Genomic DNA, 23390 nt, shown 5'->3' with positions numbered 1-23390 from the left:
AGTCACACATTACTCGTAAACTAAGGGATTCATTAACATTTTGAAGTTTTTGTTCCTAATTAAAAAAAAAAAATTATAATTAAAATATGTTTCATAATAATTATTAAATACAAGAAAGATTAGAAAACATAGTAAAACACTTCAAAAATCAGACTCAATCAATTACATATGTAAAGTAAGGTAGTCATAATGATTTTGAAATTTTTGTTCCTAATTAAAAATATTTTTTATAATTAAATTATTTTTTATAATAATTATTAAATACAAGGAAAATCAGAAAATATTGTAAAACACTTCAAAAATTGGATTCAATGAATCACATATGTAAATATACTTATTAGAGACAACGCATAACAATATCAACTCAATCCAATATGCTTTGAGCATGAAGCAATAAAAAAATGTAATTTTTTAGGTATTCTTTAAAATCAGAAAAATAAAAAAATAGTAGAGCACTAAAATGATCAAATCCAACAACAACTTGTTAATCTACCTACTAGAGATCATAGTAAATTTTAAAACATTCCAACACCATTTGATCATGAAAGAAAAGAAAAAATAAAAAAAATAGGGGAAAGTTAGGATACCTTGCAACAAAGCTTGAAAATCGTGAAATAATCCACCAAGAAGGGCTGAAGTCAACAAAGGAGTGCTCAAAAGTGGTTGAAATGATGCAAAATCATGAAAAAGAGCTCGGAAAATGGTGGGAAAATAGAGTCGAAACTCCCTGCTGCCGCCGTGGTTTCGTGATTGAAACGAAGAAGATGACTTTCAATAATAGTGAACCAAAATTTGTACAATGGTTACGTCTTGTCTGAAGTATGACCTCGAATAGAACTGATGGAAGGTTAAGGGTCCATGTTGCCTACCCCATTAAGGTGGTTTTGCTGAGTTGTTGAGGTTGTTTTATTCCTTCAATTTTACTTTTACTATTTAGTCTAGTCCCAGATCCATGTAGCTGATCCTGTTTTGTTGGGATAAGGTTTAGTTGTTATTGCATAATTATGAACAAATTGGATTGTTAAAAATCAAATCAACTTGACTTGTTCTTCCATGGTGCAATAGTGCTACTCCTACATACGAAAACTGAGTTTTTTTGACAGCTCATAGTCTAAAAGGAGATCTATTTGGTGCCATGCTTTTGCATCACAACCCTTAGATCTTCAACAACAGTTCTTTCCCATTGTATAATCCAAGTTCTGAAAACCTTTATTTATCTGCCATTCTCATTACTCAAAGCCTTAGCATTTCCAAACTTCACACACCAAGTAGAGGTGACATCATTGTGGGGTTTGCATGACTCACTTTGACTGTATAACCTTAATCTTCTGTGGGTCTGAAAGATGAAAGTCAATAATTTCTATGATCATCAAAAACAAAATGTATGTCCTCCCACTCTTATTTTCCTTGTGTTCATTGAGGCACAATGTGGTCGTATACATCTCCAACTAATCGTTCAAAAGAAATGGTGGTGAAAGAAAGATGCTGAGAAATAAGAGTTGCTAATTTCATCCCTGGGTCGAAACATTACAAAAATAAATCAATCAATTTTTTCACTTACTCTGTTTTTCTTGAAAGAAAGAATACTGGAAGAATCTCACACGGCGGTAGTCATCTTTTGTGTAACAACCTACTAGAGGGAGTTTACATGACCTTGCGGTCTTACCCATCCTAGATTTTAATGTTGCCTCTGCCTTGTACATGCCCCGATGGGGGCTGGCAGAAAGGATTATCCACTCAACTCCTCCAGCTCTTCAATTGTCATCTCTCCATTCAAGCAATCCACCTCTTCCATGAACATTCAATACTCATGATGCAACTGTTTACATATTTATGCTGATTTATAAAGGGAATGTTCTGCCTCTTGCAAGGTGTACCTGTTGGGTTTTGGATTCGGATCCCCATCCAAATTGTGATATGAATTGACCGTTCTGATTTTGTTATTGGACTACGGTGGCTAATTTAACTCACTCACAAGGCTTGTGGCTGTTTTGTATTAATAGTTGTATAAGTGGATTCACTTAGCTGGTATGCTGGTTTCTTTAACAGGTATAATGAAGTATTTGATGCAGTTGTGTTGGTTTATGATATATTGGCTCAAAGTAGAAGTGCTAAGATTCTTCCTGGACTTTCTCCTTATTTTGGAGTCAATGTAAAAGCAAAACTCCTAATTTTTTCTCCAAAGCCAGACATGCTGTTAGGTATGTGTGACATGATCCTTCATAAGTTATGGATGCATAATTATTGTTCTTTTAACATATTTATTGATCAGTGTCGTACTCTTAAGTCCTTTCTCCATTTCAGCGATACTGGTTTGTAGTTTTTGTTGCTTACAGGAAGATAAGAGCAGTTAGCTTGTATAAGCGTCATACACTTTTGAAGGATTTTCTAGGATTTTCATCAATATAACTAGACCTAGTTGATTTTAGTAGGTATAAGGAGGAAGAAGCTCATAGTGTGTCATCTCTCTCTCTCTCTCTCCCCCCCCCCCCCCCCAAAAAAAAAAAAAAAAAAAAAACCCAGATTTTTTTGGGGGACTGAATGTATTGTCATCCATCTCTGAGGTGGAAACTGAGACACTGACAGTATTTTATACAATGGTTATCGTCAAAGATAGGTAGGTAACAGTTGCATCCAATGCCAAATATACAGAATTATTTATTTCAGCATATCCATGAATATGAGGCCTGATGTTTAGTTTCTTGATTGTCAAAAATAAATAAACAGAATTATTTATTTCTGCATATACATGAATATGTGGCCTAATGTTTAGTTTCTTGATTGTCAAAAATAAATAAACTTAAGACTTGAGAGGGAGCAGTAGAAGGGCAAAAGGGTCCAGAATTATGTTCATCGAGGATTAGCGCATGTGTGGCCTGATATTTGGTTTCTTTGACAAAAGTAACTCAGTATAAGAATGTGCTCCAGCTTGAGAGGGAGAGTTAGAAGGGCAAAGGGGTCCAGGATTAGGTCCATCGAGGACTAGTGCCAAGTGCTAATTCTTGATGGGATTGGGACTTGTTTTGAGTTGGATTTGGAATTCCAAGTCTTAGGCTGAGTCTAATTTATTTTTCCTGGCTACATCTACTTGCATTGGCTGGAATCTTCACAACTTTACTGTGAGGCTTCAATAAAAAATTGTGGCTTCTTTCCTCTCTTTCTCTTGTCTACATTCTATAATTACACAGACCGAAATAGCTCGACTGCTGAGTGAAAGTCAAAAGTTCCAGGCCTATAGCCCTATGGGGACTTAGCCGGGCAGCAGTAGAGGGATTAGGATAATAAGCTCCAAGGCCTCAGAGAGACCCGTGGAGTTAAAGATGCTGAGACAAGGACCGGGCCAGGCGTGCGCTGTAATGCTTCAAGCCTTCAAGTCATTAGGATCCTGATGAAGACATTGAGTGAATTTAGATGCAGAGGAGAAAGCCGTGACTTTTCTTAGCAAGCTATATGGATGGCCTTACTGCAAAACTCTCGTTGTCCTCTAAAAGTGTTTTCTGCATGATGCTTTTGGATCTGCTGAGATGTTTGATACCAGGTTTAGGTTGGATACGAAGAGTTATTGTTTTGCCTACTTGTGTAATTTGAGTGTTCAACTGATTTAATATACTTCATGTTTGGTAGGAGACCAACTCGAATCCAATAAGAACCTGTTCTTGGATGGGTAGATTGGCTATGTCAAACTAGGTGGTCAACTTAGGGTGATGGTTTGGTGGTAGGGTTGCCTTCTAGTGAAGGCTACCTCAAGTTTTTATAGAGGGAATGGGCTGGACAGGATTAGCAGCGCAGGTTAGGGTTATTGTTCTGTTTTTGAAAATAGGGAGACGTGGGACTCTAGGGTTATTGTGGGACTTGGTTCAAGTTTCCTATTGGGGGGGGGGGGGCAGCAGAGTACTTAATTCATAATAGGGCATGTTTTGATGGCTGAAATGATGTGTGGAGGTTTTTTCGGTTAACACAAAAAGTGGGGTGGAGGAGAAGTTAGGATTTGGACTGTGGAGGATTAGGAGAAGAATGGATGTGGCTGAGGCTGGTTTAAACTTGCTGTTGTTGGGGAGATCCTTGGACAACAGCTTGATTGAATTGGAACTTGAAGTTGAAATAAAATCTTGTAGTAAGAGTGTGAAAAGAATGCTTCAAAAGTATTACCTGGGTTTGACATGCACCAGTCTTGATCAAACACAAGACATTCTCTTATGGAGAAGAGTCAAAGAGGTGTTGTAGCAAAAAGTTTTTCATTAATTTCAAAATTTGTATGCAATACTCACTCACTTAAGTCTAAAAAAATATACTCTCTACAGTAAATAGGAATGTCCCAATAATCCTTAACATATTAGGTAAACTAATTTGACTAGGAAACTGTAGTAGACACGAAAGAGGGTTTCCTTATGGGCTCCCACTAAACACTTGAAATAAAAAGTGTTGGATTCTATTAGGAGTCTAATAAGAGTTTGTATAGGAGTTAAATTAGAGTTTGCATTCATGTAAACTTCTATTCCTTGTAATAGTCTACTTTCCACTTAATTATAAATAGAGGGCTTGAGATCATGGATCAATAAGCCATTCTGCCAAACATTGTATTTCTACATGGCATCAGAGCCTAAATTCGATTAGGATTTTTTTTGCAAAACCCATCACAGATTTTCTCCAATTGTTGCAGAATTTTCTGCAACAGTTACAGGAATTTTTTGCAACTATCACAGAAATTCTGTAACCTATCGTTTGATTAGGGAAGCGACCTACTTTCTTCTTCTGATTTTTTTTTCAAACCCATCGCCAATCTTCAGTTCTACTGCTGGCAGTTTTTCAGTACCGTCTTGGTCGTCAACTGAAACAGAAAAAAATAGAAGAAAGAAGCAGACGACGATTCAGTTTCGTCTCGACAAATAAGAACAGAAAACAAAGGAAAGAAGAAGAGAAGAAGAAATCAGCAACTTCCGCTGCTTCTGCAACTGCAACTACCGCTGCTCAACTACCGCTGCTCCTGCAACTTTTTTTCTCTCTGATTCTTCATCTGAAGCCTGCGATTGAGGTTCTTCGATCAGGGTTCTGCTATTGAGGTTCTTCGATTAGGGGCTGTTCTTCTTAAGCCTGCGATTGAGGATCGATTCTTCATCTGAGACTGCTTCTTGCTGCTTCTTTTGATTAGAAGAGAAATCGCATCGTAGCTGATGCTATTTCTTCTGAATCGCAGAATATCGTCATCGATTCTCTTCTCAAACAGTGAGTTTCCTCTGATTCTTTTCATCTAAATTCTTCTTTCAATCTTGAATTTAGCAAACTCTATTTTTCCCCCTCTTTCCTACGGTTCTATTAGCCCCAAAAAAGAAGAAGGAAGAAACAAAAAAACCGATGTTTCAAGGGCTTATTTTGTGAATTCAATTAGTTCCAGGGACCCAACTGTAATTTCAGATTTTAGGGACTAATTTGTAATTCCAAAAGTTTCAGGGACCTATTTGTAATTTCAAAGACCTATTTGCTATTTCAGCTTTTTCAGGGACCTATTTGTAATTTCAGATTTTCTAGGGACTTATTTGTAATTATAAAAAAAAAAAAAAGAAAGAAAAGAAAGAAAAAAGGTAGACCTGTTTGGGTTGTTTGACTATTGCATTCTGCGACATTTCTGTTACTTCGAAAGGGTGAAGACTGAAGAACTGCAGATAATTTTGTCAACATGACAACTATTGATGGTACAACCTTGATCACAGCTTCCTCTACTACCCATACCAACACCTACCTTGCTACTTCAGGTAAAACCTTTACAAGCTTTTAAGCTTCTTCAGTTTTTACTCCTTGGATCATTGATACAGGAGCTACAGATCATATGACAGGTTTATCCTTCTCTTTCTTACAATATTCTCCAACTTCTGGAAAGGATAAAGTTCGAATTGCTGATGGCTCCTATTCTTCCATTGCTGGAAAATGGACCATTCAGCATTCTCCATCACTTTCTTTGTCTAAAGTTTTACATGTTCCCTTTTCTCTGCTAACTTGCTCTCTATCAGTAGTCTTACACATGACTTGAATTGTAAAGTGATTTTTTTCCCATCTTACTGTGTCTTCCAGGATCTGGTCACGGGGAAGGAGATTGGACGTGGTAAACTAGACAATGGACTTTATTTGCTCGAGCCGATTGGAGAATCTACGTCTGCTTTGACTACATCTTCTAATCCGGTCCATTCGGTAATATAAGACCTTCATCAGTGGCACCGTAGGCTAGGTAACCCCCCTAGGAACTCTTAAGAAAATATTTCCTGATTTGGTTTCTTCTTATAATGAAAATAAATTTTTTTTGTGAAGCTTGCATTTTTTCAAAACAGACTCGTTTTACTTATTTACCTTCTCTTCATAATAGAAAACCTATTCCTTTTATGCTAATTCATACTGATGTGTGGGGTCCCTGCCGACATGTGTCTATTACTTACTTTGTTACTTTTATTGATTGTCACTCTCGTTCTACATGCATTTATCTTTTTAAACAAAAAAATGAGGTTTTCCGATGTTTTCGTGACTTTCATAATATGATTAAAACTCAGTTCAATGCCATTGTGAAGATCCTTCGCAGTGACAATGGCACAGAGTATATTGATGGTGAATTTCAAATATATCTCTCTGGATTCGGCGTAATACATCAGACTAGTTGCGTTGATACAGCTACCCAAAATGGGGTTGTCGAAAGGAAGAATTGGCATCTATTAGAGATAGCCCATTCCATTATGATTTCTATGAATGTCCTTGACCAATACTGGAGTGACGCTATTCTCACTGCTACTTACCTTATGAATAGGATGCCCAGTATGATAATTGGTTTTAAATGCCCTAATGAGATTCTTCAGGGAGCCTCTTCTTTTGTTATTCCCCTAAAGGTTTTTGGATGCGTGTGTTATGCCAGAATCACAGCCCACCAGAGTAAGCTGGCTCCCCGCGGCCTACGCTGCATATTTTTGGGGTATTCTGCTACTCAGAAAGGGTACAAATGTTATCATCCTCCTTCTAAGAAAACCATTGTATCCATAGATTTAATTTTTCATGAGTTTTGCCCTTACTATACACCTCTCCAGGGGGAGAGTCCTAGAGGAGAGGTGTTCTTTCCGACTCTAGATCTTCCTATCACACACCAACACAACTTAAGAGTCCCAGAAGAGTTTCTTGACCAGGGGGAGACTTCGGCCAGTATACCTGAGGACTCGAATCCTCCCCCTTCAATTTCTGAACCATGTGAAGAACCTAGCCAGGGGTAGACCACTCCTGTGAGACACACTGTTGGGGTCTTTCAAAACCAGATTGACCAGAATAAGGAGGTGCAGACTTATCAGAGAAAGAAATACAACCGGCTAAAACAGGTGGAGAAAGGTGATACGTTACCACTTCAGTCTCCTGCTCCAGAATCAGATTCTACTGAGGTATCTTCTTCCGATCTTCCTATTGCTGTTAGAAAAGGGGTCAGATCTTGTACTCAACATCCCATAGCTAAATTTGTTTCTTATAACTCTTTGTCTGACTCCTACCGTGCTTTTATATCCTCTCTGTCATCTGTATCTGTTCCTAAAAGTTGGCAGGAAGCCTATGCTGATAAGAGATGGAAGGAAGCTATGGTAGAGGAAATGCAGGCAATGAAGAAAAATGACACTTGGGAGCTGATTACACTTCCTCCAGGAAAAAAACCAGTGGGCTGCAAATGGGTATTTGTGGTTAAACAAAATATGGATGGATCAGTCAACAAGTTGAAAGCTAGACTAGTTGCAAAGGGGTTTACCCAGACCTATGGGATTGATTATCAGGAGACCTTTGCCCCTGTTGCGAAACTAAATATTGTCAGAGTTCTATTGTCAGTAGTTGTCAACAAACACTGGAACTTGCACCAACTAGACGTAAAGAACACCTTTTTACATGGGGAGTTAGCAGAAGAGGTCTATATGGAAATCCCACATGGGTTTTTCGATGACAATACTGCAGGGAAAGTCTGTCGGTTGAAGAGGTCAATATATGGGTTAAAACAGTCTCCTAGATGCTGGTTTGGACGCCTTCTGAAGGCAATGACTTCTATTGGGTACAAGCAAAGCAATGCTGATCATACACTATTTGTCAAGAAGTCAGGTACTAACATCACACTTCTCATTTTTTATGTAGACGATATTGTCATCACAGGGAATGATGGTGAAGAAATTCAAAAGTTGAAAGACTTTCTTGGCAAAGAGTTTGAAATTAAAGATCTAGGGAAGTTACAGTAATTCTTAGGGATTGAGGTGGCTCGATCAAATAAAGGTATATTCCTATCCCAAAGAAAGTATGTCCTAGATCTATTATCAGAAGTGGGAATGTTGGGGTGTAAACCAGTTGATACCCCTATTGAAGCTGGAGCTAAACTTAAAGAAAAAGAGGGAGAACCAGTGGACAAAGGAAGATACCAAAGGCTGGTAGGGAAGCTTATTTACTTGTCCCACATCAGGCCAAACATCGCTTATGCTGTAGGGATAATGAGCCAATTTATGCATGATCCATATTTAGCTCATATGAAGGCTGTTACCAGAATACTACAGTATTTGAAGGGAACTCCTGGAAAAGGAATACTTCTATCACCCACCGATAATCTAAAAGTAGAAGCATACACTGATGCAGACTGGGTTGGATCTCCAGATAGGAAGTCAATTTCAGGTTACTGTACCTTTGTTGGAGGTAATCTAGTTACTTGGAGAAGTAAGAAACAGAATGTGGTAGCTTTATCTAGTACCGAAGCTGAATATAGAGCTATGGTTCGTGGAGTTTGTGAGCTACTATGGTTGAAAGGCTTGCTGCAAGATATTGGAGTCCAAGTTCCAAACCCTATGATGTTATATTGTGACAACAGGTTTGCTATTAGTATTGCTAATAATCCAGTGCAACATGATCGAACTAAGCACATTGAAATTGACAGGTTTTTTGTCAAAGGAAAGTTGGAACAAGGGCTTATCTGCATGCCTTTTGTAAGATCTGGAGACTAAGTAGCAGATGTTTTCACTAAGGGTTTGAAAGAAAGAGATTTCCTTCCTATTGTAGGCAAGTTGGGCATGACTAATATCTATGCCTCAACTTGAGGGGGAGTGTTGGATTCTATTAGGAGTCTAATAAGAGTTTGTATAGGAGTTAAATTAGAGTTTGCATTCATGTAAACTTCTATTCCTTGTAATAGTCTACTTTCCACTTAATTATAAATAGAGGGCTTGAGATCATGGATCAATAAGCCATTCTGCCAAACATTGTATTTCTACAAAAAGTAATAATTTCATTTAATGATTGAGAGTTGCCCTTACCAAACAGCTCTCTAGGGAGAGAGTCCTAAAGAATCACAAGCTTTGTGTGGCTCGCTAGTCGGGATCGATTACTCACAAATGCTAGGTTGGGAAGACTTCATCTCCTAATCCATACCTTCTGCAACTTTCGTTCAAACGAGTATGAAAGCTCCCTTCAAGTTTTAAGGGATTGTGGATATCCCAGAGGATTTTGGAGCCGCTTGACACTGTTGTCCCACTGAAGGATGTTCTTTGAGAAGAGTCGGAAAGACTGGTTTTATGACAGTATTTTGTGGCGAAGTTGCCACAAGGAATCCCAAGTGGCCAGTTTGTTTCTCTTGTGCTTCATACCAATTATGGGGATGGAGAAATAAGGAAACGAATGATGACTACTTCACCTGCCCCAGCAAGACCATCAAATATTGAACAAGTATGTTACAATATTGTGAGAAGCATGGCTTTTATGCAAATTCTCAACAGAGAATACATAGTGTGGCAGAAGCATGGCAAGATGGTAGGCTTCCTATTAGGGCGTGGTTCAAGTGCTGTTTGATGGAACGTCATGTAAGAAAGGATGATTTGCATAGGAGGGAGGAGTTATACGCAACTTAGAAGGGAGGTTTGTGGGTGGCTTTGGCCGACGTCTGCAATCTTGCACAACCCTGAAAGCTGAGCTGAGAGCCATATTGATAGGGATACACCTAGCTCTAGAACTAAAAACAACATTGGCCATTGTGGAGTCCGAATCCTCGGAAGCTATGCAATTGGTTCGGTCCCACCTGAATGCTCAAGGTAAATAACGTAAAGCTGGTTAAGGCGAAAAGGAAGAAAGTGGAAGAAAACAAATATTTTCAGTTTGCCTAATGTATAGAGAGGCTAACGTGGCTGTTGACTAGACGGCGAAAATGCCAAAGATGGATTTTGTCTCGTCATCCTGTCACAATCCTCCTCTTGGTTTGAAGGGGAACCTCCACGCGAATCTTCTTTAAGTTTCTTTGTTTGCACTTCTGGGTTTCTTTGTCTATGTGTAAGGATAAAGTACATGGCCTTCTTAATGAGTGCCAAGCTCATGCTAGGAAAATCTCTAAATGCCTATTATTATAGTGGATCCTTGGTTTGTGCCTCCAATAGACTATCTTGTTGTTTGGATGAGAAAAATATTTGTAGAGAAATCCCATTCGGTATGGGCCATGTGGTTGGATTAGGCTATTAAATTTGATATGGGCCCAATCCACTAGGTAGTATTTCAAAGTTCTAACCTGCTATAGTTTAAATTGGTGGTAATGCCAAAAACTTGTTTGCTTGTGTCTAAAAATGCTACGCAAGTGCACGTGTCACAATCAAGTAGTATATAGTAAGTAGAGTATTGATCCCACGGGGAATTTTATCTTTAACCCTCAATGTAAAAGGAAGACTAATTTAAACAAGATTGACAAAATTACTTCGTGATTAATGAACTAAATACACAAAGGACAGGTAAATTAAACTAGAGATCCTAAATGGAAAATATGCAATAGAAGAAACTATAATAAGTGGTATGAATGTTGCGAATCAATTTCCCCTCCCCTGAATTTGGGTTGTGGATGCTACACCAACGCTGCAACACAAGGTATAACAAAGGACCTGGAACACAATTACACACGGGTATCTTCCAATCCACATATGCACTAACATCCTATTTCAAAACCCTCATATTCTTAGATGGTCAGGCCCATTTAAAGTAGTGACTGTTTTCCCACATGGAGCAGTGGAGTTGCAAGAAGGAAGCTCTAACAAGCGATTTCTGGTGAATGGGCAGCGGATCAAGCACTTTTGGGGTGCACCATTGGAGTGTAACAAGTCCTTAATCATCCTTCAAGATGCCTAAAAAGGGAGGCAACCAAATTTAAATTTTTTAGTTATGTTGTTGGTCATTAGTCAAGTAGTTGTTTAGTAGAGTCAGTGGGTAGTTTACAATTTTGTCTTAATTTTAACTTGATAGTAAAAATGAAAGATGACTTAGATGACATGTATTTGGACTTGCAGGGAGTGTGGGGAACACAAAAAGGATGGGTGAGTGTTTTGCAACTTTGAGCAGTAGAATAAACTGATGAACAGAGGATTTGTCATTTGCCCAGGAAAATTCACTAGCTCTGCTACAGCAAAGCTATAGCAAAGTTTGTTGTATAGCTACAGGAATGCATTCTGTGATCTGAGGATTATTCCATTACGATTTCTAAAATGTTTTGTAGAGTAGCAATTTCTTCGTTAGATAATCCAAGTTGACATATTCTTATATGTAGGTAACTGTTAATTTCACAATATGACAAGTGGCATATATTGGAATAATAGATCTGTGACTTTTGTTTTTATGGTATCGTACTATTGTAGCCTCTAGTATTTGTATTGAAATCTTAAGCAGATTTGTACATGGTAATGATCTTGCACTTATTAAGAATGTTTGCAATCACTTGTTTAATTGCTACAACCACTACACTAATGCAAATACCTATGGAACAAATCAGGATTGAATTTGTGATTCTACCCGTCAATTGTTTTTTGGAGAACAGTAGGTTGATTTCTCATGCTTACTTTGCTTGCCAGTTGGTATTAAACTATTATATATCATAGTGGTTTCCTAGTAAGAGTGTGTAGGACATTTGTAGGAAATGTACTTCTCTTGGTCATCAGAAGTATGAGTATATAACATTAGTAATCATTTCAATTTATATTAACCGAACCAGGCAGTTCTGGATTTCTGTGTCCATGTGTAAGGATAAAGTAAACGATGATGAAAGCAACAACAACAACAACAACAACAACAACAACAAGTCTTGTCCCAACTAAATGGGGTTGGCTCTATGGATTCTTGGCTTCCAATCAATTCTGTTTGAGGCTGTGTTAGATACAAGGCCTAAGCTATGCATATCCTTTCTCACCACTTCTCGTAAGGTTATCTTAGGTCTGCCTCTAGCTTTTCTAGTACCTTCAATCTGGATTATATCATTTCTCCGTATAGGAGCATTTATAGGTCTTTGTCGAATGTGGTCGTGCCACCTTAAACGACTTTCTCGAAGCTTATCACTTGTGGGAGCAACTCCCAGACCAACTCTAATATGATCATTCCTTATCTTATCCTTCCTAGTTTTGCCACTCATCCATCTTAGCATCCTCATTTCTGCTACATTGAGTTTATTTATATGGCTCTTTTTAATAGCCTAACACTCTGCACCATACATCATAGCTGGTTGAATGACGGTTCTATAGAATTTTCCTTTAAGCTTTAATGGAATACGTCAATCACACAAGACCTTGGATGCACCTCTCCACTTCATCCACCCTATTTTAATTCTTTGGGAAACATCATCCTCTATATCACCTCTTTTATTTATAATTGAATCTAAGTACCTAAAACAATCACTTTGAGGAAAGTAAGGATAAAGTATATGGCTTCTTAATTAGTGCCAAGCTCATGCTCGCAAAACCTTTGTCTTTGAACAGTAGGGTCCTAAGGAATAAGGGTCTATAAGGGAAATAGATAATAGTTGTTGGCCATCTTCTTGTTTGGATGGAAAAAATATCTGTAGAAAATCCAATTCAATACGGGCCATATGGTTGGGTTAGGCTATTAAATTTGATATGGGACCAATCCACTAGGTAATCTATGGAAGTTCTAACTTCTAACCTACCATAGTTCAAATGGATGATGAGTATTCTAGAATCTTGACAAAGTGGGTTGAGTTTGAGAAAGCCTTCTCCAAAGACATAAATGGGCCTTGTCTAATACTTGGTATACTACAAATTTTTTAATTTTTTATGAATAAAGTAATCTAATGGGTAGACAACTAATTTTAACTCAGGGAAATTGAAGTTCTAAGAAGTTAATCCTGAGATTAGTTGGTAATGAGACCCTTTTTCTTTTGGTAGAATTGCTAGTGAGGTTCAAGCCTGCAATACTGGAAATTTGTATCCATATACTTAAATATGCTCCCTCCTCCTCCACCCTTCGTTCTTTCTTCTTAGCTATTATTGCAATGGATGGTTTTTCTTTTTGGATGAATAAATACCTATATTAAACCAACAAAGCAGAGAATGTACATGGGGGAAACCCGGGGGGGGGGACGTGGAGGCTGGAAGGAGGAGCTAAGATCCCATAATACAACAATGTGGCTATTCTTTGGGGTGTTAACAGCTGGGGCTGTGGGGAATGGAAAAGGATCCTAGAAGAAACATCAAAGCAGGTGGGCGCTCCAAATCATGTCTAGAGATAAGAATTTGGAAATCCATCTCAAGGTTGTGCTCCCACCACGGTTGGTGGATAGTGGCACTGAAAACTAGCTTACAAATCCGTTCACAAATGGAGGAGCCTGAAATGTTTCTAAAAAACCAAGACCAATCTTGAGCAATGCCAAAAGTACGTCTCGAACAGGGTCATATGGGGGCTACGGCTTTTCCCTAGAGGGAATGGGAAAAGGGGAAAGTGAAGAAAAGGTGGTTGAGGTCCTTTAAACCCTTCCAACATAGGATGTAGTTAGGATCAATTGGTATATGGCAGATAATGAGTAGGGATTGGGTTGGGAGAGCATAGTTAAGGGCCCTCAAGAGGGTGAGTGAGTGGCGAGGGATGTGGCCTTTGAACCAAACCAAGGGGGTCCAAGGGATTGTGGGGGGGGGGGGGAGAAAGAAGGAGTTTCCAAGTTGAGGATGTATTTTATGACTTGGAGGGTGAGAGGAGCCAAACTGTGAAGTCACGAGGAAAATCCAAAAGAGGGAGGGGGGAAGGGAATCCTAGTCTTGTGGAGACTAAGGTGGGGGGGGGGGATCGGGAACTAGGAACCATTTGTGATGAAAGTGAAGAGAGGGGCGGTTTTAGGGATGAGGGTCTCACAAACTGTAGGGGAGCTAAGGAGAGTGAAGAGGATACCCATTTGGATGCCACCAATCGAGCCAAAAGGAGGTGGAGGAGCCATTCAAAATTTCAGTGGAGATGGCTGAAAGGGCATGCGGTCTCAGAAGGAGGAGCTTCCTCCAGACCCAGGAAGGGTTAGGGGAATAGAAGCAGTCCAAAACGAGTCAGATTTGAGAAGGTAGTAAACCCAATTAACCCAAATAGAATCATGCTTAGATACAATCTTCCAAATGAGTTGATGTGACCATGGATTAAAACACCCAGCCAAACCCTAAAGTGGGCCCCAAGAACTGCCTTCACATGCTGGCCGAACCCATCCCATGGGTATTTTGGTGATTTCCCTTGCCCCTTTAGGGCTTGATATGGGTCTAGCTGGAATCCCCTCGATCCAAGGGTTATGGATTTATGTTTAGTTTTTATTTTATTTTATTTTTTGTTTTATATTTAGGTTAGTAGTTTGAGAGTTGTAGTCCATATTAACTTTTTGAGATGTGTTTGACTTGGTCAAAGTGTGGATATGATAAGACTCTTTCACTTTAGAAGTTTGCTTTTGATTGAGAGTTGTAGTTTCTTAGTAGAGTCCAATTCAAAGAGTCCATGTAGTGATGTTGGATTTTAATCTATAAAGGGAACCCACTTGATGTCCAAGTCTTCTGATTAATTAGATTCCAATCGGCTTTTTGGTCAAAGGGTGGGTTCCTTATCCATTAGGGAAACCCAACCCAAGTTAAGAGTCTTTTTGAAGGCTATAAATAGCCTATTAGTTCATTGTAATTTTCAGACTTGATTGAATAAAGAAGTTGAGTATTTATTGCCAAGAGGAGGCAGGGTTTCTTTGAGGGGAACTCTGTGGTTGTCTATTGAGAGCATTCTAATCTTCAAGCCTAAAAGCATTCAAGCATTCAAATTACAGCAGCCAAGTAAGTACAGCAGCTTCCCCCACCCCTCCCCTGCCTTCCCTCTTGTCCGCAGCCTTCCCCCACCCTTCCCCTCTTCTACGCAACCCTAGAATCCCCTTCCCCCTTCCACTGTAGGCTTCCTTGCCCTTTTCCCTTTGTCTAGACCTAGAAACCCACCCCAACCCCATTGCAATTACTCCCTTCCCCTTCCCCATCAATTTCAGCAAGCCCCACCCCATCCCCTAGCAACCCTAGACCAATTCCCCTCCCCTTTAGTCTCCTTTCTCTTCCCTTAGGTCGCCCCACCCTTGTGATATTAAACCTGCTGTTAATCTCCCTCAATTTCTAAAATTCTGCACTTATCTTCTTCCTTAGAAGAATTCTGCAAATTTCTAAAATTTTAGAAAACCCTAAGTTAGTTAAATCAGACCTTCTTAAACCTTCTGAACCTCTGAAATCCAGTTCTGAACTTGTAGAACCAGCAAGGATGAGCCCTTATCCTAGCCGAACCTTCTACAAACCCTAATTTCTGATTAGTTCAAAAATCCAAAACCCCTGTTCACACTGTAGCAGAGTTTCAGAGTGTGAAAGCATCCTCCGAACCCTAGGACTTCCATTCTTCTTTGTTGAATTTCCTGGGAAACTCTAAATCTAGGGAATTATTTATTACCCTTAGTCCTATATCCTGGTTTATATTGTGAGTTTCAAGAGATGGGCCACATTGACATCTGGATGTGGTGAATCCACAAGCCCCCTTCAGATTTTGGGTGACAAGTATTCGACCAACTGATGGGATGAAGGAAGCGAGAGGACTCTTGGCCCTTCCAGTAGAAGGCACACAAGAGGGATTCCATAGTACGGAGGTAGCTTTGGAATAGAGAAGATGCCACACCAATAGAGGTCAGAAGATTAGAGAACCGACCGGATGAGTGGTAGCACCACTCTACTTGCGAGTGAAAGGCGCTTGCCTTTCCAAAGTTGGATTTTTTTTTTGGATGTGGTCAAGCATCGGGGTGCAATGGTGCTTGGTGAGCCTACTGGGAAGCCAAGATAGACCACAAGGAAGGAGCCAAGCTTAAAACCGGTGAGTTGAAGGAGAGTAGAAAACTGACTCTTAAGACACCCGAGAGAAATAGAGTAGAACCCAAAGCCCAACAAGGGAGAGGAGATAGAAGATTGATCTTCTTTGGAGAAGATCATGAGGTCATATGCAAAGGCAAGGTGGCTGAGCTTGAGGGACTTACAGTTAGGGATAGGGTAGATGAGAAGCTGATTGGTTTTAGATTGAAGGATACGGGAAAGGACATCCAAAGGCAAGGAGAAATGGTAGGGAGAGAGGGGACAACCTTGGCGCATGCTGACTCGAGAAGGGAAGTAACCTATAGGGGAACCATTAGTGATAATGGAAAAGTGGGGATTGAAGATGCAAATCTCAATCCACTAGACAAAGGAGGGCATGAAACCCATAGCTGAGAGAACTTCAAAGTAATGGATGGTTGATTCATGTACAAATTGTTTTTTTAAGAAAGCTTTGCTATTCTAAACATAAAACTATGCTGTATAGCTTAATTCATTCCACAACTTTTGGTTTCAGAAGACATTTTTATTGCCATTAAGAAAAATAATCATATGCAGAACTCCATTATTCAATACTTGTATCAATTATAACATTGAAGATTGAAAGCCACCCATTTAACCTTTTGTGAAGGATTATAATCACTAGAATAGTGAAAGGACAAACTAGTTCTGAAACTGTTTGCTGCATGAAGTCTTCTTAGACATAGTAGGAAGATCACGCATGTGATCCCAAAGATTCAAAAGTTGAATGCTACATTACTAGTTCTGCAAGAGTTGAAGTATGTATTCAAAATCCAGCTCGTGTCTTTTTTATGGTTTATTGGTTGGCAAAAGCATATTCATGATAAAAGTATATAAAATTGTCTGATCTTTTAGTTAAGTTTAGGAAACTTGGTTGGCCATTTCTTCTAACCAACAGAGGCTGTAAGGAATGGACAATGATTTTGTCTTCTGTCTTTTGACTATACTTTTTGAATAAATTCTCTATGAAAAGCTTCTCCTAGATATTAGAGTTATCAAACATACTAGAAATTAACAAACCTGATTTAATGTTACTGAGGACCTTCTCTCTTTTAAGAAATCACCTCGACAGGTTGAAAAAAGAAGATGGACAGAAAAGATGGAGATAACCCCCCCAAGAAATTTAATAAAAAGTTGAATTACACTGGTGAATCATTGATTTTGCCAATAACATTACCCAATGGAACCCTCAATGTCTGCTTCTGGGCGTCAGTGTGATCATCATCATTTTCTTCAATGGCAGCTCCAGTTAAGGACTGCGCTTTCTGGGCTTGAAGATTCCAATCTGTTCTAGCCAAAACCAATATCATGCTGATCATACACTAGAACTGAGCTGCCAAGAGTCCCAACCATAACCCTATGCAATCATAATTAAAGAAGAAAGCCAGTCGAATCACAACCGGCATTCCAACTAGATAAAAGGAACCAGATTGACATTTGCTCCAACCTTCGGCTGTGCAGTTCCTCTCAGAACTCCACAGCCTGTTGTCTGTGGACAGTTACCAAGCTCGCACAGTCCAATTATAGGCACTAGAGATGTCAATGCAATGATCTCTGTATCTAGAGTAAACATTCTTGCCCACACTGATCTACAGAGATGGCAAATATCAGTGCTGAAAATCCAAATAAGAAGCTTAACAAGATACCCACAAAAGCAGCAATCCTAGCTTCCCCTGGCTGGTTTGTACCCAATTCATTCCCAACCCTTGTAGATATGCTGAAGCTTAGAGAAGATGGAAAGATGTAGATTAGAGAAGTAGTTTGGATAAGCATTCCTATGGATGCCACCGTTATTCATGGATTCGATAGAAGCCCACATAAGAGATTCATGATTTCATACCACCACCATTCCAAAACAGACTGAAATGCAACTTGGAATGGCTAAATTGAGGACTGATTTCCACCCTTCTAAGCATTCCCATGAAATACCTCCCCAAGTCTCCCTGTATACACCAAACATGTAGATATAGACAATCAGGGAACCAACCAGGTTGAAATTAGTCCATATGCCACTCAGTGCTACACCTTTGATTCCAAGATTGAGGACAGAGACAAGGAGGTAATTGGTTGGTATATGGAGAAGGATTGCCAGAGTGGCACAATAAGTTAGCAGAACTGTTATGGATTGACTACGAAGGTAGATTTCTAGTGAGCCGAGAAGGCATTGAGCAAGAAGATCTGGCAGAGAATACAGAATGTATGATTGGGTTTCTCTGGCTATATTTGCTTCTTGATCGCAATGGATAAGAATTCTCTCCACATTTAACCAAAGGAGGGAGATGGGGATTGAGGTGATGAGAAGGAGCAGCATGGTTCTCTGTGAGGAGAGGCCAAGCACAGTGTGGAGTTTAGCACCGAAAGCTTGGCCACAAATGGGTTCCATTCCCATGGCGAGGCCGGAGAGGATAGAGTAACCTGTGATGTTTGCGAAGCCAGTGGCTAGAGAACCGGCCAAGGAAGTGCATGGAGATCATGGAACGAAGGTAGAGTAAAAGACCTGTGACTACCATGGGAAGAGCTATGTTGGCTATGGATTTGGCTTTATTAATGGAAAGCGAAAGGTGGGATGTAGAAGCAGTAGTTGATGAGATTTCATGATCATGTGATTGTAATTTTGATTCTTCTGCTTCTGGTAGTCTTTGTTGTTGGAATGTTGGGATTTTGGGTATCAAAGGAGTTAACGTGTCGGGTCCAGAAGGTTTGGTGTAGGGAAGACAAGTTTGGTCTGATTCTGGGTTGCCTTTACAGGTTTCTGGAAAGCCAATTGACCAACACATGGCCCTGAGCCTATGATTCCTGACAGGGGAAGCCTCAGAGGAGGGAGGTTTCTTCTTCTGAGTTTTGGTTGGTAGAAGCCAAGCTCAAACTTGCAACCCTGCACATAAGCAAACCCAGAACCAGAAGAGGAGATTTAGGATGTGCAGGATGGTGAGGGCCAGGTTCTAAAAGGGGTTTGAGGCTGATGAAGGTGACTCATCAAAAGTAATATCTTGAGAGAGCACGGATTGGTTTTAGAAATTAGTATACAGGATCAGTTGCCCTCTTTCTTTCCATATAAAGTCATTAGTTATTGTCAAATGGTGTCTCTTGGACCATTGGGAGGACCACAGAGGCCAATGAAAACATAAGGAGGGTATCAATTAGGATGAGTGATGGATTGCTAGATTTCTAGTTCTGCTAGAGTTCAAGATCTTTAAATGTAAGCATGCATTGTAACTCCAGCTCTTATGTCTTTTCTATAATGTCTAGGTTGGCAAATGCATATTCATTACAAAAGTATATAAAATAGTCTGATCTTTTAGTTCATCTTATGGGTCTTATCCTTATGAGTTTTGAGTTATGACAAGACTTTGTGAATAAAATTCTCTATGAGAAGGTTCTCCTAGATATTTTCCCCATTGGTTGTTTTAATGGTGCATAGACATGATCGAACTAAATTTATTAGTCTGCAACTACTCTTGATTCTTTTGACATTATCTCATCAAAGAAATCTATGAGAGACAGCTTCATTTTTTTTTCCAAAAGATGAAAGGCAATCTAGCTCAGGATCTTCTGATTGTCAAAGTCATATACAACAACAACAACAACAACAACAATAAGCCTTGTCCCAACTAAATGGGGTCGGCTACATGGATTCTTGCCTTCCAATCAGTTCTGTTCGAGGCCATGCTAGATACCAGGCCTAAGCTATGCATATCCTTTCTCACCACTTCTCTTAAGGTTATCTTAGGTTTACCCCTAGCTCTTCTAGTTCCTTCAATCTGAATTATATCACCTCTTCGTACATGGGCATTTATAGGTCTCCGTTGAATGTGGCCATGCCACTTCAAACGACTTTCTCGAAGCTTATCACTTATGAGAGCAACTCCCAAACCAACTCTAATATGATCATTCCTTATCTTATCCATCTTAGTTTTGCCACTCATCCATCTTAGCATCCTCATTTCTGCCCCTCTGAGTTTATCTATATGATTCTTTTTAACAGTTCAACACTTTTCACCGTACATCATAGCTGGTCGAACAACGGTCCTATAAAATTATCCTTTAAGCTTTAATGGAATACGCCAATCACACAAGACCCCAGACGCACCTCTCCACTTCATCCACCCTATTTTAATTTTTTGGGAAACATCATCCTCTAAATCACCTCTTTTACTTACGATTGTCAAAGTCATATGTTAAATATAATTTTGATGATGAGATATAGCATTAATTAAGAATAGTTGTAAGTTATGATCGAAGATAGTGACAATGGTTTTTAGAAAGGGACGTTTTCTGTTTACAGGATACTTCCAAAGGAGAAGCAGCATCTACATCTGACATTTGGGGACTTCCATTAAAATTCTCTGAAAATGATGTCTAAAGGCCAAGGCCGGCTGGTTTCCAGGTTTGTTGGCTGATCTGACAGCAGGAACATGATGGCTTATCATGGAGAAATTAAAATATTTCCCTGGCCACCATTTGAGATTGCTACAGTGGATGTTTGATTGTTAATATAACTGCATTATCTTAATAAGTCTAATGTTATATTCCTGGTGTTTGACTAACAATAAAAAAGTATTAGACTTTCATATTTCAAAACCCAGTAACCAAACAAAGGTGGGAGTTGAACATTACAAGGGTTGACTCAGATTACATTGGATTAAGTCAACCAAGACATGCTATGAGTTTTGCCACCTCTATGGTCCCCTCTGTCAGTTGAAAAACTCCTAAACTGGAAGCTTTTGATAGGGCTGGATTAACAAGATTTAAATGTAGAAGATTACAAAAATAAAAGGGATATTTGACAAATGCAGGTTCTGACATGGAGATGTGATATATCCAGTGGCCAAACTAATGTCAACCCATTAGATTGTGTGCTTTCCTTAAGTCTTAAATAGCAAAAAGAGGATTTGAAAAGCACCAGGGATTGACCAAGCCCAACAGCTGAACTCCTGATCATCTATTTGTTAGTTTGTTTGAATTTGCAATTTGAAAGTTGAAATACTCACTATTTTACTCAGCTAAACCCTCTTCTTAAGCAATTCATTAACTGGGTTAAAGAAGAAAATCAATAATAGACATTTAAGGGAACATTACAAGAAACCCATTGTTTTCTTTTTTCTTGGAGGGTTGCAATAAATATTTCCATACTTTCTTATCTTCCTGAGGAAGAAGAGGATCAGTTTGAAACCTTTTTTAAGAATCAATGTAAAACAGTTGGGCAACAGGGAAGTTGGCCAATCACACTATAAAGGTTTACTGATCTTATGGGTCTCTAGCATTGTTCATTTATTTACAACTAAAAAGTGAATAAAGAAAAAGGGAATGTTGTTAATAAGGTAGCAGGAACATTCTTGTCGCCCAGGTAGCAATCAAGTTGTTCCCCTTCTTAAATTGTTCCATTTCCCCTTTCTTTTCTTATGTAATATCTGATAGAGATCCTGGGTTTTGTTCTTTAAACATTAATGGGGTATTCAATTATAATTTAATCAGTCAATTATACAATCAGAATGTCAGGTGTTTAGTGGGAAAATCTCATGTAAAACTGAACTTTGTGCAGAATATTGAAAAAAAATGACACAGTCAACTTTAGAAATGTTTCAAAACTAATAAGAGAAATAAGTTTAGCAGAGTTGTGATTTTTATGTATTTTTCCATGTAAATAACTTGGCTAATGGGGCTCCGTGCTTCCCACGTCCTAGGTTATGGGATCCTACTAGGGTTTTCTATCAATTAATTGTAAATTAACTCTTTTTTGACTGAAGATGAATAAAATCTTCCTACCATGGATTTCAAAATAATAATAGTAAAATAATAAATAATAAAGGTAAAACTTGTATAAATTCTTTAGCTTAAAAGAAAAGGCCCTTACTTGTGGTTCATGGTTGTATGACACTTGGACCACTTCGAAATATACTAATGTCACTTACATCCCCTCTTACTTGTCCTATCGTCAAAATTTTCAATTAATTGAAACTTTTTTCCTTTTTGGCAAAATATAAACTTATATTAGTCTCTCCATGCTAACATTCTTGGAGGTGAGATATGAGTTATCTACAATAAAAGAGGGGGTGGGGGTGGGGATAGTCCGCATAAGCATTATTAAACCTATAAACAAAACGAGACAAAACATAAGAAAAGCTAGATGCAATTTTCTTGATCTTTTGAACTAAGCTGCAACTTGCCCAATCTAGTGAAAGAGCTTTGCATTTAGAGCACCAAATAAAAAGTGACAGTCAGAATGCACAAGCAATCTAGACACTCAAATAGCCATTGCCAAAAGCAAACCATCTCATATTATAAATGAGACAATTCATATGAGGACTGGGCACCTCATTGATGCCCTCTCCTCTTATTGTCAAATTTTGAAGGGTATTCGATCTCATCATGTGGAACCTTCTCAAGTAATAATACTATCCAAAGCAAGAGATAATAATAGAAATAATTGTTATGTTTTGACTTGAATTCTTGTACCCGATTTGGAAGATGGACCCGCATCGACATATTTTGGTCGGTGATCTGAATGACTTGTTTGCGGAGATCTGTGGTGGAAGTGGAGGGCCTGGGAGGTCGATCTGTTTACCCAATTGGAATTTAAATACATGTATCTTATGTTTATGTTCGCCTACCACGTATGACTGAGAGATTTGAGATTTTCGATTAGGGTTTTGCGTGAGAGTTCTTGTAATGTCATTCTTGGCGATTGGTTGTGAGATCTCTTTCTGTTCTTCTTCTACATAGTGGAAAACTCTTATTCTTCGCTCGTGGACGTAGCATACCATATCGATATGTGAATCACATTAAATCTCTATGTGTTATCATTTTTGTTTATTTTTCGATTAGTTATTTCGTGGTATTTGGTTATAACAATAATTACTAAAAGTACCATAAAAAAAGAAAAGAAAAGAAAAGAAAAGAAAGGAAAGGAAAAAGAAAAAAGAAAAAGAGAAAAGAAGAAGAGATAATAAGTCAAAGATAGTCCATTTGGTACCAAAAACCAAAAACTGAAAAAAAAAAAAAAAAAAAAAAAAAAAAAAAAAGGGTCAAAGATAGTCCATTGGTGAGAGCAAAAATGAAAACACATTATTGAGAACCACTGCAATTCCTAAACAAGGTCGCAATCTACAATGTCTACTATATAGTTGAAGATTCATTCGTTGTTTATAAGCTTTTAATTTATGCTCTTTTTATTGTTAATCAATAGGAAAAAGAAATCATTTCGTAGAACTCCTTTAGTCCAATTGTACTCATCAA

At 38.7% G+C, this 23390-nt stretch overlaps 1 protein-coding gene and 1 pseudogene across 3 annotated transcripts in view; one reads left to right on the top strand and one right to left on the bottom strand.

Annotated features, from left to right (window-relative positions):
* The window catches only part of LOC149030150 (uncharacterized), a 32619-nt gene extending 11301 nt beyond the window's left edge, over nt 1-21318 (top strand). For 2 of the 3 annotated variants that reach the window (XR_016171245.1, XM_089142465.1), the window contains exons 4-5: nt 2050-2201; nt 20440-21318. Coding sequence is in view for 2 of the 3 variants with exons in the window: in XM_089142465.1 (XP_088998591.1) it covers nt 2050-2201; nt 20440-20474 (187 nt within the window). In the remaining variant the exon portion in view is untranslated. Of the gene's footprint in view, nt 1-2049; nt 2202-11294; nt 13099-20439 lie in introns of those variants that run through there. The other variant, XM_089142464.1, reaches the window with a different exon arrangement.
* Nucleotides 17294-18931, bottom strand: LOC149030151 (protein DETOXIFICATION 49 pseudogene; annotated as a pseudogene).
* Nucleotides 21319-23390: the final 2072 nt, after the last annotated feature.

This window comes from Hakea prostrata, chromosome 1 (assembly GCF_041222555.1).
Source record: "Hakea prostrata isolate BN-2017 chromosome 1, UWA_Hpros_2, whole genome shotgun sequence".
Taxonomy (NCBI): domain Eukaryota; kingdom Viridiplantae; phylum Streptophyta; class Magnoliopsida; order Proteales; family Proteaceae; genus Hakea; species Hakea prostrata.
The sequence above is the reverse complement of the archived record's forward strand: the minus strand, read 5'-3'. Positions and strand labels throughout refer to the sequence as shown.